The following is a 15,091-nucleotide window of genomic DNA, read 5'->3' as shown; positions in this document are numbered from 1 at the left end:
TAAAAACCCAGCGCACTTGCAGCCATGGAAGGTGTGTATGCGGATAAATGCGAGGGCCGGTTCACATGTCTGTCAGACAGGACCTTTGACATGAAAGAGGGGCTAGGCCGGAGGATAACACTCCACTTGTCTGCACCCATTCGGAAACACTCAGCGCTCACTGAATGAGCATGAAGTTCACTAAGCCTCTTAGTAGAGGTAATAGCCAACAGAAATGCCACCTTTATGGATCAGTGCTTCAAAGACACTAACCACAGGGGCTCAAAAGGTAGCCTAGCAAGTGCTGACAGCACCACTTCAAGGTCTCAGTTTCGCACCAAAGGGGCCTTTACTAGACACAGACGTCTAACTCCCTTCATAAACCTGGAGAGCAGTATCTGGCTATCAAGAGCCGCCGGTGGCCCTTCAAGCTGACCCTGTCTAGCATAGCTGTGATCAGGGGATATGGTGGGAACACAAAGTTTTGTTGCTGGCCAATCGTGAGCGAGGACGTCCAAACCCAGAGGGCGTAGAGCAGGGCTGCCCAACCCTCATCCTGGAGATCTACTGTCCTATAGGTTTTCAGATCAACCCTAATTTATCATTTCTGATTCAAGTAGTTAAGATCTTGTTGTCCGACATCGACAACCAGCTGGGACAATGAATGCAAACAGGTCCACCTGCCCTCTCCCACAGCTCTAACACCAACTGAGGGTGTAGACTCCAGTCCTCCTTCAGCGGGCCATTTCTCGAAAGCATGTTCGCTACCCACCCGGTTCAAGACCCCGGGGATGTGCGTTAACCGGGGTCTAAGCCCACAGCAAGAGCTCGCAAGCCATTTTGTGGAGGTGCCGTGATCTCAGTCCGCCATGGTAATTGATATATGCCACTACCGTGTTGTTGTCTGATCTGACCAGGACATGCTTCCCTTCCATGCTTCCCTTGCAGGAACTGTTGGAGTGCCAGGTGAACCGCCCTGAGCTCCAGCACATTGATGTGCTTGCCACTCCATTTTTTTAACGTTTACATTTTACGTCATTTAGCAGACGCTCTTATCCAGAGCGACTTACAGTAGTGAATGCATCAATTTCTTTTTTTTTCCTTCTCCGTACTGGTCCCCCGTGGGAATCGAACCCACAACCCTGGCGTTGCAAACACCATGCTCTACCAACTGAGCCACACGGGACAATGGGGGGCTCCAGCGTCCGCTCGCTGTCATGCCTCTGAACACTGCCCCCCAACCCGCTAGCGAGACATCAGTGCACACTAGCTCCCTGCGGTGGACTCTTCAGTATCACTCCCTCCAACAGGAAGGAGTGAGAGTGCCATATCAACAGAGTCCTCACATGCATTTGTCACGATAGCTGACAATGTCTGTGTCGTCTCTGGTGTAGATGGTGAGAGTTGATCAGATAGGAAGAGAGAACCTTTGTGTGAGTAGTGATGTTAAGATAGCTTTATTTGAAACCACCGGCGTATTCATGATTGTGTCATTAGCTTGCTGTGCCATTAACAGCTTGTTAAATTAATGTATTAATATTTGGGTTATTGTAGATAGTTTTTTTCCATTCAAGATAGATCATTTAACCATGAAGGAGTTGCAGTTACAGCCTTATCAGTGGGCATGCATCTGGAAGGCTGTGTAAGTATAGTAGGCTTAAGCTTTTTGAAACTATCTAAACAGAATGCAAATGGTCTATTATAATCACGTATTATTGAATTGTGTGTTTATTTGATATAAACAGCTATTTCTATTGTCTTTAGTTACTAGAAAGTCATGGAGAATCCTCAAACATATCCATTATATATGAAGGGTATAATGTTTCCTATGAAATTTGATATGTTATTAAATTGTGTAAATATACCACTGTTTTTAATGATGTTGATGATGATCAAATGACCGTTCAAGTCTGACAAATGTCCCATGGTAGACATTGTCGTGTCTTTACTATCCTTAAATGTGAAGACTGTAATTTTATCAAATCAATTCTCTGTGTAATTTTTAGTACGCGATTAAACTAATCATGTAAACTTTAACTAGGAAGTCGGAGCAGCACGGGATTTTTTTTTTCTCTATTTCCCGAATCGACACTTCAGATATTTTCATATCTTATCAATTAGTCTTCCATTCATCATTATGAATTGTTACCTTCTATCAGTCTCATCTGAAGGTTGTAAAATTCTTGGTTATCTGCACGAACCCTAGCATTAATTGTGAATCAGCAATATACAAATTGGCTTAATTATTTATTTACTAACTAACTAAATAATCACAGAAATACATAAAAACAAACAGTAGATACAGTGGGGGAAAAACGTATTTGATCCCCTGCTGATTTTGTATGTTTGCCCACTGACAGAGAAAGGATCAGTCTATAATTTTAATGGTAGGTTTATTTGAACAGTGAGAGACAGAATAACAACAAAACTATCCAGAAAAACGCATGTCAGAAATGTTATAAATTGATTTGCATTTTAATGAGGGAAATAAGTATTTGACCCCCTCTCAATCAGAAAGATTTCTGGCTCCCAGGTGTCTTTTATACAGGTAACGAGCTGAGATTAGGAGCACACTCTTAAAGGGAGTGCTCCTAACCGCAGCTTGCTACCTGTAAAAAAGACACCTGTCCACAGAAGCAATCAATTAATCGGATTCCAAACTCTCCACCATGGCCAAGACCAAAGAGCTCTCCAAGGATGTCAGGGACAAGATTGTAGACCTACACAAGGCTGGAATGGGCTACAAGACCATCGCCAAGCAGCTTGGTGAGAAGGTGACAACATTTGGTGCGATTATTCGCAAATGGAAGAAACACAAAAGAACTGTCAATATCCCTCGGCCTGGGGCTCCATGCAAGATCTCACCTCGTGGAGTTGCAATGATCATGAGAACGGTGAGGAATCAGCCCAGAACTACACGGGAGGAGCTTGTCAATTATCTCAAGGCAGCTGGGACCATAGTCACCAAGAAAACAATTGGTAACACCCCGCCGTGAAGGACTGAAATCCTGCAGCGCCCGATTTCAGTCTGAAGTTTGCCAATGAACATCTGAATGACTCAGAGGACAACTGGTGAAAGTGTTGTGGTCAGATGAGACCAAAATGGAGCTCTTTGACATCAACTCAACTCACCGTGTTTGGAGGAGGAGGAATGCTGCCTATGACCCCAAGAACACCATCTCCACCGTCAAACATGGAGGTGGAATCATTATGCTTTGGGGGTGTTTTTCGGCTAAGGGGACAGGACAACTTCACCGCATCAAAGGGATGATGGACGGGGCCATGTACCGTCAAATCTTGGTTGGGAACCTCCTTCCCTCAGCCAGGGCATTGAAAATGGGTCGTGGATGGGTATTCCAGCATGACAATGACCCAAAACACACGGCCAAGGCAACAAAGGAGTGGCTCAAGAAGAAGCACATTAAGGTCCTGGAGTGGCCTAGCCAGTCTCCAGACCTTAATCTCATAGAAAATCTGTGGAGGGAGCTGAAGGTTCGAGTTGCCAAACGTCAGCTTCGAAACCTTAATGACTTGGAGAAGATCTGCAAAGAGGAGTGGGACAAAATCCCTCCTGAGATGTGTGCAACCCTGGTGGCCAACTACAAGAAACGTCTGATCTCTGTGATTGCCAACAAGGGTTTTGCCACCAAGTACTAAGTCATGTTTTGCAGAGGGGTCAAATACTTATTTCCCTCATTAAAATGCAAATCATTTTATAACATTTTTGACATGCGTTTTTCTGGACTTTTTTGTTGTTATTCTTTCTCTCACTGTTCAAATAAACCTACTGTTAAAATTATAGACTGATCATTTCTTTGTCAGTGGGCAAACGTACAAAATCAGCAGGGAATCAAATACTTTTCCCCCCCCCACTGTATTGGTTACTAACAATGATGGAAAAGTCCCTAGTGGGCTAATCCGATATGAAAGCTTGGTAGACAAAGGGAAAGGGGTGGGACTGAGAGAGCGGGAAAGACAAATGGATTCATTACACACAGTCTATAATTTTATTCATTGAAATGCTAATCCTTTGCCTGTGAATGGCCGCTCATTCGAAAAGAAATTACAATTTATATTTACGCCCGTATGTCGTTGTTGTCTTGTGTTGGAATCCTCGATCATCCTGTTGGGTTCATCAGAGTCTCTGATTAACTTTTATTGAAGTCAGTCTTTCGTGGTTGTAGATGTTTAGAATGGATACTTCAGAGTACCATTCAGAAATGTTCTCATGGAATAGTTGCTTCGGCGGTTGTCGGTATTCTCAGCCTAGGTTTATGTATTTTCTAGCTGCAGTCTAGTAATTCATGTCGTCTAGAATTTCTCACTCATTCTGTAGTGAATCGAAAGTCTGAGTTTGACAATTTCCAGCCATGTAGCCAATGCTCCACGTGGGATGGTTTTCTAGTCATATCGTTTGTAGGGGTCTTAACCATTCGCAACCACAGCTCACGCTGGGGTTTGCTTAGTCTGATGTGAATTGGGTCACGGGGGCTTTATACTGGGGAAGAGAAGGGCGTGTTTCATCCCTCTCCAACCAATGTCTGTTCACTTGGGCGTGGCCCCTGAATGAGCATAAATGACTTATGAAAACAATTCTCTCATTTAGAAGGCTAAAATGACATTTTATCTTTTCACAAATAGTTTCATATTTAAACATTTAAATTGCACAACAATTCCATGTGAATCTGACTAGAATGTGTAGACTAGAATGTGTAGACTTTCCAAGATACAATTTATGTCGTCCTATCATCAAATATAATGTCCCAGACAACAACTGATCTGACATATACTTTAAGTACCAATGGACACTTTCAACTGGTTGGATAGATTGTTCCATTCCCCAACCTTTTTATGTTACTGTATTACAAAGTCTCTCTCTGTGGTTACAAAGGATTTGTTGCAAAGCCCATTCTATAGAGTGGAGAGGGAGAGTTTCGGTATTCATGGGGGGGTCATAAACTGCTGAGGGGAAGAGAGAGAGGGGGGGTTTTATGACCCTCACCCAAAGGTGCAAAGTCATGACAACATCTTATTCTAGCCTATCTTCTCTTTTAGAGGACCTCAGCTGTCCACTTTCTAGGCTGAACAAGTAGCATCGACGGAGGAGGGCATGGAAAACAATCGCTGTCATCAAGTCACCCAATGTTTGCTTCTTGTACAGTTTTAATATCTTCTACAATAACCGTAAATTGTGTATATTCCAATTATAACCTTTGTATTATGCTACTAGATGTAAGTCATTTAGGTCTATAGTATACGTAGTGACAGTCAAAAGGAGACTTCTACTTGGCAGACACATTTTGTCAACACACACCATGCTGATGTGTAGCCTTACAAATCAGAAATGCATGTCAATATGCAAAACCTACGAAGACATGGTTTGTAATTTGTCTTTGTTTAATAAAACGTAAACTGTTCTAACACACCGGTCACTAAATGAAACAATGTTGTTCCATAGTTGATTGACATCTAAGTTATCAGTGTGTTACATACTGTCTAATTCATTTTTTGAAATGTAACATGATCTCTAACTTTTTATCGAATCCTATCAGCTGTCTTGATTAATTTCAACTGTTCACTTTAGGGCTGTGGTATTTCTCAATCAATTATGCATAGGCTACTAAATACTAAATGAGCCCCAAAGCATGAAGTAATGTTAGATATTTATTTTATTATAGTAGACAACAGGATAGCAATGCTTTACATGACAGTTTGAACTCTGCTAAATAAAATCTTCAGGTGCATTTTACAACGAAAATCCCATCTCTTTGCCTCTATGCTCCCTACCATACCTGCTCCATTCTATGTGAAATCATTAATATACAGTACCAGTCCAAAGTTTGGACACACCTACTCATTCAAGGTTTTTTATTTATTTGTACTATATTCTACATTGTAGAATAATAGTGAAGACATCACAACTATAAAATAACACACATGGAATCATTTAGTAACCAAAAAAGTGTTAAACAAATCTAAATATATAATATATTTGAGTTTCTTCAAAGTAGCCAGCCTTTGCCTTGATGGCAGCTTCGCACACTCTTGGCATTCTCTCAACCAACTTCACCTGGAAGTTGCCATGCTGGTTAAGTGTGCCTTTTGAATTCTAAATAAATAACAGACAGTGTCACCAGCAAAGCACCATCACACCTCCTCCATGCTTCACGGTGGGAACCACACAGGCAGAGTTCATCCGTTCACCTGCTCTGTGTCTCACAAAGACACAGTGGTTGGAACCAAAAATCTCAAATTTGGACTCATCAGACCAAAGGACAGATTTCCACTGGTCTATTGTCCATTGCTCAAGTTTCTTGGCCCAAGCAAGTCTCTTCTTCTTATTGGTGTCCTTTAGAAGTGGTTTCTTTGCAGCAATTCGACCATGAAATTTTCCAAATTGACTGACCTTCATGTCTTAAAGTAATGATGGACTGTCGTTTCTCTTTGCTTATTTGAGCTGTTATTGCCATAATATGGACTTGGTCTTTAACCAAATAGGGCTATCTTTTGTATACCACCCCTAACTTGTCACAACACAACTGATTGGCTCAAATGCACTAAGAAGGGAAGAAATTCCACAAATTAACTTTTTACAAGGCACACCTGCTAATTGAAATGCATTCCAGGTGACTACCACATGCAGGTTGCGAGAATGCCAAGCAAGAGTGTGCAAAGCTGTCAAGGCAAAGGGTGGCTACTATGAAGAATCTCAATTAAAAATGTATATTTTGATTTGTTTAACACTTCTTTTGGTTACTACATGATTCCATATGTGTTATTTCATAGTTTTGATGTCTTCACTATTATTCTACAATGTAGAAAATGGTAAAAATAAAGAAAAACTCTCAAATGAGTAGGTGTGTCAGCTTTTGACTGGTACTGTAAATTCAGAGAAGGTTCTCTGCTAGCTATTGGAGGTTGCTGTATCAAAATAATAGGCAGATTTCCATTGACCCACGTTTACTTGACAAAAGCAATGTCACAAAAAAAGCATTGTGACATGTTTAATGGTAACGGCAACTATCGGAGAAATGTTCTAAAGATCTGTTCGACAGGTGAATTTTTATTTTGCTGACCTTCCTTTTATTGTGAAAAATCATAATGGGAACGATGTTTTTTGAACTCCCCATTTTAATTCTAAATTCCTACTGCTTGCTAAATCTATTTTTAAACTATAAAAAGAATGCTTCTTTGCAGCTTTTCAAGAATGCCTGAATTGCTTCATCTTGATTTTCTGGTTGGCTGGATGCAAGTTTCGTCATCAAATTATTTCAGATCTACAGGAGTGCAAGTTTCACCATGGCACGGCCCGGGGGGATACACTGGCACATGAAAATGATTAGAATATGGCAAATATTACTCAATTAGTTCATTTCTATCCATGCTGCTTTTACTGTCTTCCTGAGACATGAAACAGATAGGTGGGAGGGTATACAGGCTGTTGACAATGTATTCATATGCAATTTGCCTGAATGGTTAATGGAAAGACTTCAACCACTACATTTTTATTTGACACTCAAGGTTTTTGCGTAAAAACATATTTTTTTGGGGTGTGATGTCATTGCGTCCAGCTGTTTTTAGCAACACAAGACAGCCCCTCCCCCCCCCCCCTTACACTTCCCTCACCTTCTGCCTTTCTTCCCTACTGCCTCACCCACCCCCCTGCCCCCCTCTCTCCCTCCGTCCCTCCCTCCTCCGGTTGTCCAGCTGGCTCACAGTAGCGGGAAAGCAATATGATGGTGGTTTTAAGGGGCATCTGTCGTAGAGGGCTGGGACTCTGTGTACTGTATTTTGCTTATCCAGCTGCTTCTCACATTTATCCGGTTAGCATAGCTAACTACAGTTCTGCATATCAGCATTCAATGTATTGTAATAGATCAGCATGTTAGCAGAACTAGCTGTCTTTAGTTGTGGATCTACTCACCAGTCATGCACTACCCTAACTAGCCATGTCAATACTAAATGTGTTCTGAACTTATTGATCTTGTATAACTGTTAGTACAGCACACTATCTATGTATCCTATACACCTCACCAGTTACACACTCCGGTTATCCATAGCTAGCCACATCTCAGTGTCGGATCTATTTGAATACACCTTGAACTACATGAGGGAGATTGATACAACAAGGACATAGTGTAAAGCTGCTGAGTAAAAGATTGAACGAAGCAGGGAGAGTGGTTAAATCCTGGACCAATGTGGGAATGACTAGAGCATAATTGATTCACTGTCTGATCCTTCCGACATTCAATCCCAGAGGACAGGAAACAGTCATGACCGCTACATCCTGAATGACACCCGATTCCCTATGGTCCCTGGTCAAAAGTAGTGCACTTCATAGGGAGTAGCTTGCCATTTTGGGATGCGCCCAATGAGTTCAACACCCTTGTGATAATTTCAAATGCCTCATGGGTTCTCATTGACTGACCTCTTTTTGTATTTTTTATTGCAGTTTTCTAGATTTATTTGCAACAGTTCTGAATCACAAGATTTCCATGAGGTGATATCTTACTCAATGTTTTACATCTATTTTTGTCTTAATAGGACAATACCAAATTATGTAGATGTATGGTTTTGTCCAACTGAAATTCAAAGTCTTTGGCAGTGGTTGTCTAGCAGCTTGTGTCAGCAGCGGGAGGCTGACATGGGGTGTAGATGGGTGTGTTTGAACTGTCAGCTCTACTTGGTTCTGTTTGGTATGGCAACAGCCATTGTTGTCATGTTTATCCTCAGATAAAGAAAGGGTGATGTAGACGTTTCACTACAAAAGTCAGTTTAGACATTTGTACCGAGGCTTATACAGCAACCTATAGACAGTGGTTGCAAAAGTACCCAATTGTCATACTTGAGTAAAAGTAAAGATGTCTTAATAGAAAATGACTTAAGTAAAAGTAAAATACTACTTGAGTAAAATTCTAAAAGTATTTGGTTTTAAATATACTTAAGTATAAAAATGTAATTGCTAAATATACCTAAGTATCAAAAGTAAAAGTATAAATAATTTCAAATTCCTTATATTAAGCAAACCAGATGGTACAATTTTATTTTTTATTTTATTTACAGTTAGCCAGGGGCACCCTCCTACACTCAGACATCATTTACAAACAATGCATTTGTGTTTAGTGAGTCCCCCAGATAAGAGGCAGTGGAGATGACCAGGGATGTTCTCTTGAGAAGAGTGTGAATTGGACCATTTTCCTGTCCTGTACTTTTGGGTGTCAAGGAAAATGGATTGAGTCAAAAGTACATTATTTTCTTTAGGAATGTAGTAAAGTAAAAGTTTAAAGTATTTTCACTTAAGTACATTACACCACTTCCTATAGAATACCCTAAAGACTTCTAACCCTGACGGATTGGCATATGTTTTCATACCTTTATAGTGTTTTGATCTCGTTATATGCATTTCTGTGATAACTGGTCACTCTATTAACTGTCTCTTCTCCTTCCTCCTCCTTTTCTTCCCTCTCCTCCTCCTCCCTCTCTCAGGTCTGTCTGGTAACCCAGTGGATCTGGAGAAGCGCCACGCGGCATTTGGGAAGAACTTCATCCCTCCTAAAAAGCCTAAGTCCTTCCTGGCGCTGGTGTGGGAGGCCCTACAGGATGTTACTCTCATCATCCTGGAGATTGCTGCCGTAATCTCCCTGGGCCTGTCCTTCTACCACCCCCCTGGGGGAGATAGCGAGCGTGAGTAGTACACCCTAACCCGGGGCAGTTAGGACAGGTGGGATAATGAAGAGGGTTTTTGGGAGTTTGTAAAAGTTTTGGTCCTGTATTATTCACTTGGTCGTGTTTTGTTCCTGTTCTATTGACCTGGTGGTGTTTCAGCTCTATTCCACTGACCTGGTTGTGTTTTGGTCTGTTGTTATTAATCGTGGTTGTGTCCTGGTTTCCCCAGTGTGTGGTGAGACAGCGTCGGGAGTGGAGGATGAGGGGGAGGCGCAGGCGGGCTGGATCGAGGGTGCCGCCATCTTGTTCTCCGTGGCAATCGTTGTCTTGGTGACAGCTTTTAACGACTGGAGCAAGGAGAAGCAGTTCCGTGGGCTGCAGAACCGCATCGAGCAGGAGCAGAAGTTCACCGTCATCCGCAAGGGCCAGGTCATCCAGATCCCCGTGTCCGAACTGGTGACAGGAGACATCGCCCAGATCAAATATGGTAAGACATGGTTCATTTAAAATGCGGTAAAACATGGTTCAGATAAAACAAGGTAAGACATCACCCAGATCAAATATGGTGAGACAGGGTTTTGTTAAAACGCGGTGAGACAGACAGGGTTTTGTTAAAACGCGCTGAGACAGACAAGGTTTTGTTAAAACGCGCTGAGACAGACAGGGTTTTGTTAAAACGCGCTGAGACAGACAGGGTTTTGTTAAAACGCGCTGAGACAGACAGGGTTTTGTTAAAACGCGCTGAGACAGACAGGGTTTTGTTAAAACGCGCTGAGACAGGGTTCCGTTAAAACGCGCTGAGACAGGGTTCGGTTAAAACGCGGTGAGACAGGGTGCGGTTAAAACGCGGTGAGACAGGGTGCGGTTAAAACGCGGTGAGACAGGGTGCGGTTAAAACGCGGTGAGCGATATAGGTTGAATGAAACATTCTGTAATATTGCCAGACAGGATACAGTGAACCAATATAATGAGGTAACACATTGACCAAATGCACCAAGGTAGGGTATATGGTGAGACGTTGTATATCACAGTCGTTTAACTGTGTAACTGTTTCCTAGGTGACCTGCTGCCAGCTGATGGTATCCTGATCCAGGGCAACGACCTGAAGATCGATGAGAGCTCTCTGACCGGCGAATCAGACCAAGTCAGGAAGTCACTGGAGAAGGACCCCATGCTGCTGTCCGGTGAGAGCACCTGTTAATAATATCACTATTATCAGACAATCAATATCCCAGTCAAATCAAATCCAATTGTATTTCTCACATGCGCCGAATACAACAGGTCTACATTTCACTGTAGACCTTACAGTGAAATGCTTAGAAAATACCCCAAAAAATTAAGTAAGAGATAAGAATAACAAATAGTTAAAGAGCAGCTGTAAATAAAAATAGTGTTGCTATATACAGGGGGTTCTGGTACAGAGTCAATGTGCGGAGGCACCGGTGTCGACGTAATTGACGTGATATGTAAATGTAGGTAGAGTTGTCAAAGTGACTGCATAGATAATAACAGAGGGTAGCAGCAGCGTATAAGAGGAGGGGGGGGGCAATGCAAATAGTCTGAGTAGCCATTTGATTAGCTGTTCAGGAGTCTTATGGCTTGGGGTTAGAAGCTGTTTAGAAGCCTCTTGGACCAAGACTTGGCACTCCGGTACTGCTTGCTGTGCGGTAGCAGAGAGAACAGTCTATGACTAGGGTGGCTGGAGTCTTTGACAATTTTTAGGGCCTTCCTCTGACACCACCTGGTATAGAGGTCCTGGATGGCAGGAAGCTTGGCCCCGGTGATGTACTGGGCCGTACGCACTACCCTCTGTAGTGCCTTGTGGTCGGAGGCCGAGCAGTTGCTATACCAGGCATTGATGCAACCCGTTAGGATGCTCTCGATGGTGCAGCTGTAAAATCTTTTTAGGATCTGAGGACCCATGCCAAATCTTTTCAGTCTCTTGAGGGAGAATAGGTTTTGTCGTGCCCTCTTCATGACTGTCTTGGTGTACCATGTTAGTTTGTTGGTAATGTGGACGCCAAGGAACTTGAAGCTCTCAACCTGCTCCACTACAGCCCTGTCGATGAGAATAGGAGCATGCTCGGTCCTCCTTTTCTTATAGTTCACAATTATCACCTTTGTCTTGATCACATTGAGAGAGAGGTTGTTGTCCTTGCACCACATGGTCAGGTCTCTGACCTCCCTATAGGCTGTCTCATCGTTGTCGGTGATCAGGCTGTTGTATCATCAGCAAACTAAATGATGGTGTTGGAGTTGTGCCTGGCTGTGCAGTCATGAGTGAACGAGGAGTACAGGAGGGGACTGAGCACGCACCCCTGAGGGGCCCCCATGTTGAGGATCAGCGTGGCAGATGTGTTGTTACCTACCCTTACCACCTGGGGGCAGCATGTTAGGAAGTCCAGGATCCAGTTGTAGAGGGAGGTGTTTAGTCCCAGGGTCCTTAGCTTAGTGATGAGTTTTGAGGGCACTATGGTGTTGAACGCTGAGCTGTAGTCAATGAATAGCATTCTCACGTAGGTGTTCCTTTTGTCCAGGGGTGAAAGGGCAGTGTGGAGTGCAATAGAGATTGCATCATCTGTGGATCTGTTGGTGTGGTATGCAAATTGGAGTGGGTCTAGGGTTACTGGGATAATGGTGTTGATGTGATCCATGACCAGTTTTTCAAGCATTTCATGGCTACAGACGTAGCCTGGGTCTGTAGTCATTTAGTCAGGTTACCTTGGTGTTCTTGGGCACAGGGACTATGGTGGTCTGCTTGAAACATGTTGGTATTACAGACTCAGACAGGGAGAGGTTGAAAATGTCAGTGAAGACACTTGCCAGTTTGTCAGCGCATGCTCGGGGTACACGTCCTGGTAATCCGTCTGCAGCCTTGTGAATGTTGACCTGTTTAAAGGTCTTACTCACATCGGCTGCGGAGAGCGTGATCACACTGTCGTCGGAACAACTGATGCTGTCATGCATGTTTCTGTGTTACTTGCCTCTATTTAGCTCGTCTGGTAGGCTCGTGTCACTGGGCAGCTCTTGACTGTGCTTCCCTTTGTACTCTGTAATAGTTTGCAAGCCCTGCCACATCCGACGAGCGTCGGAGCTGGTGTAGTACGATTCGATCTTAGTCCTGTATTGAAGCTTTGCTTGTTTGATGGTTCGTCTGAGGGCATAGTGGGATTTCTTATAAGCTTTCCGGGTTAGAGTCCCACTCCTTGAAGCGGCAGCTCTACCCTTTAGATCAGTGCGAATGTTGCCTGTAATCCATGGCTTTTGGTCGGGGTAGAAACGTACAGTCACTGTGGGGACGACGTCCTCGATGCACTCATTGATAAAGCCAGTGACTGATGTAGTGTACTCCTCAATGCCGTTGGAAGAATCCCGGAACATATTCCTGGCAGGAACTTTGTCTTTTAAAAGGGGTAATATGCAGTTGCAACATCCATTTTGCCCCTTTAAAGCTAGAATCCGCAATTCAAACTATCAAAGCTTTCATCCCACTTCTGTTTTTGTAAAAAGCTGTGGGATGGGCCTAAAAAAATGTTACCACTCTCAAATTCATAGGCAGAGCTATGGATGTAAGGGCTGACCATCCATGATATACAAATTATAGTTTTAAGCATATTTTTATGCTATGCAAAGTGTGTTTACATTTACGTTGTTTACAAACATTGGTCTAAAACAATCTTATACTTCGTGTTCTGATGGGGTACGACAGTTGAAATAAGCTCATGAGGCATTTACGTATAAGTTATAGTCTTCAGGAATCAATGGGTATATATCACTAATTTATAAGTCCAAAAATTGGTGTAGCAACTAAGGATTCTAGCTTTAATGATAACATAAAGCGTGTGATGTAGTATATGGAGACTGAAAATGGAGGACACAATGGAGTAACATACAGTACAGTCATTCATACATACAGTATACTGTTGCACAGTCATGACCTTTCTGTTTATGTGCTAGTATTCTCTCTCTCTCTCTCTTTTTCTTTCTATTTCTCTTTCCTTCCCTCCCTCCTCCAGGCACCCATGTGATGGAGGGATCAGGCCGAATGGTGGTGTCTGCGGTGGGTCTCAACTCCCAGACTGGAATCATCTTCACTCTGCTGGGGGCGGGAGACAGCGACGAGGAAAAGAAGATCAAGAAAGGTGAGAAGGAGAAAAAAGGAAACAATTGACAAACACTTGTCGCCATGGTCACAGTTCACAGAGAGTCAGTGACTTGCTTTTTTACAAGCTGTCTCCTTTCTTTGTGTTTCTTTCTGCCGAGCTCTCTCGGTCTTTCTACGTGAGTACTCTGTTTGCTGGTTCCCTGAGGTAAGATTCTGGTGGGAGGTTGAGTAACTATACAGTCTGTTCAACTCTAGAATGTTGTAAAGAAGAATGGGACGGCCATGATAGACACTGTACTATGGAGGCCAGAGGTTCCATTCTGAATGCTCAGTTTCATTGACTTCGCTGTCCTATCCTTATTTTATCGAATCCTTGGTGTTATATTTCACATCCAAGCCAATGCCCTTTCTAGACCACTCCTTCCCAGAAGTGGTTCTGTTCATGGGTGGTCATTTTATGTCCATACCACAGACTTACTGCGAGAAGAAAAATAAAAAAGACTTTCATTCTCCACTCCTTCATCCCTCCCTCCCTTTCGTATCTGTTCTAACTACACTGGAACGCCATTGTCAGAACCTGTACTTTAACCTACTAAATCTAGGACATCACAGGTGCTGAAGTGAGAAGAGCTAAAGCGGTGGCATCGCTGTATGTGTTCAACATCTGTCATGTATCTACCTCTCGAAGGACTTGATGTGGTGAAGCTCGTGGATAGATATGATCGCGTTAAACAACAAAGGCCTCCCAATACATTTGATCTGTGTATCTATCAATATGGTCTCTAATAAGCGTGTGTTCCGTACTAACACTTTGCTACGTCTTCTTTTCTGTTTGGTAAGAGTTTTTTGCTAAGATTTCAGTTCTTCAGGCATTCATTCTAAAGGGGCTGAATGTGCCTGCTCAGAGGAGGGAGCTGCAAGGCAACAACTCATTCCAATTGGCGTCTCATGTCATCACAGGATTAGACTGTGATTTCAATTGTTCATGAAACCGCAGAGCGCCACCTGCATGATCTTAATGTTATGGGTTTATAGGAAAGTAGATCAGAGCAAGTACAGGCAAGATACACACACATTCACACACACACTGGCTGCAACACAGGCACACACACTAGATGTTGAAATGGCTGTCTTCCTCTGAGACAGGTGTGTACAGAGAGGATGGAAACAGAAAGAGTGCTGTGTCACCTCCACTCCACAGTCTCTCTCTCTCTCACACACACACACACACACACACACACACACACACACACACACACACACACACACACACACACACACACACACACACACACTCACTTCCCCTTCATGCACACACACACACACACACAAACTCACTTC

The 15,091-nt window shown here is 43.0% G+C and overlaps 1 protein-coding gene across 7 annotated transcripts in view; it reads left to right on the top strand.

Moving 5' to 3' along the window:
• The window catches only part of LOC106565103 (plasma membrane calcium-transporting ATPase 1), a 165,705-nt gene that overhangs the window by 80,580 nt on the left and 70,034 nt on the right, over positions 1 to 15,091 (top strand). For all 7 annotated transcript variants that reach the window (XM_014131832.2, XM_045691507.1, XM_014131834.2 and 4 more), the window contains exons 3-6: positions 9,466 to 9,663; positions 9,875 to 10,132; positions 10,704 to 10,829; positions 13,662 to 13,787. In XM_014131832.2, coding sequence (XP_013987307.1) covers positions 9,466 to 9,663; positions 9,875 to 10,132; positions 10,704 to 10,829; positions 13,662 to 13,787 — 708 coding nt within the window. The remainder of the gene's footprint in view (positions 1 to 9,465; positions 9,664 to 9,874; positions 10,133 to 10,703; positions 10,830 to 13,661; positions 13,788 to 15,091) is intronic.

This window comes from Salmo salar, chromosome ssa12 (genome assembly GCF_905237065.1).
Source record: "Salmo salar chromosome ssa12, Ssal_v3.1, whole genome shotgun sequence".
Taxonomy (NCBI): domain Eukaryota; kingdom Metazoa; phylum Chordata; class Actinopteri; order Salmoniformes; family Salmonidae; genus Salmo; species Salmo salar.
This window is presented reverse-complemented; position numbering and strand designations above follow the sequence as displayed.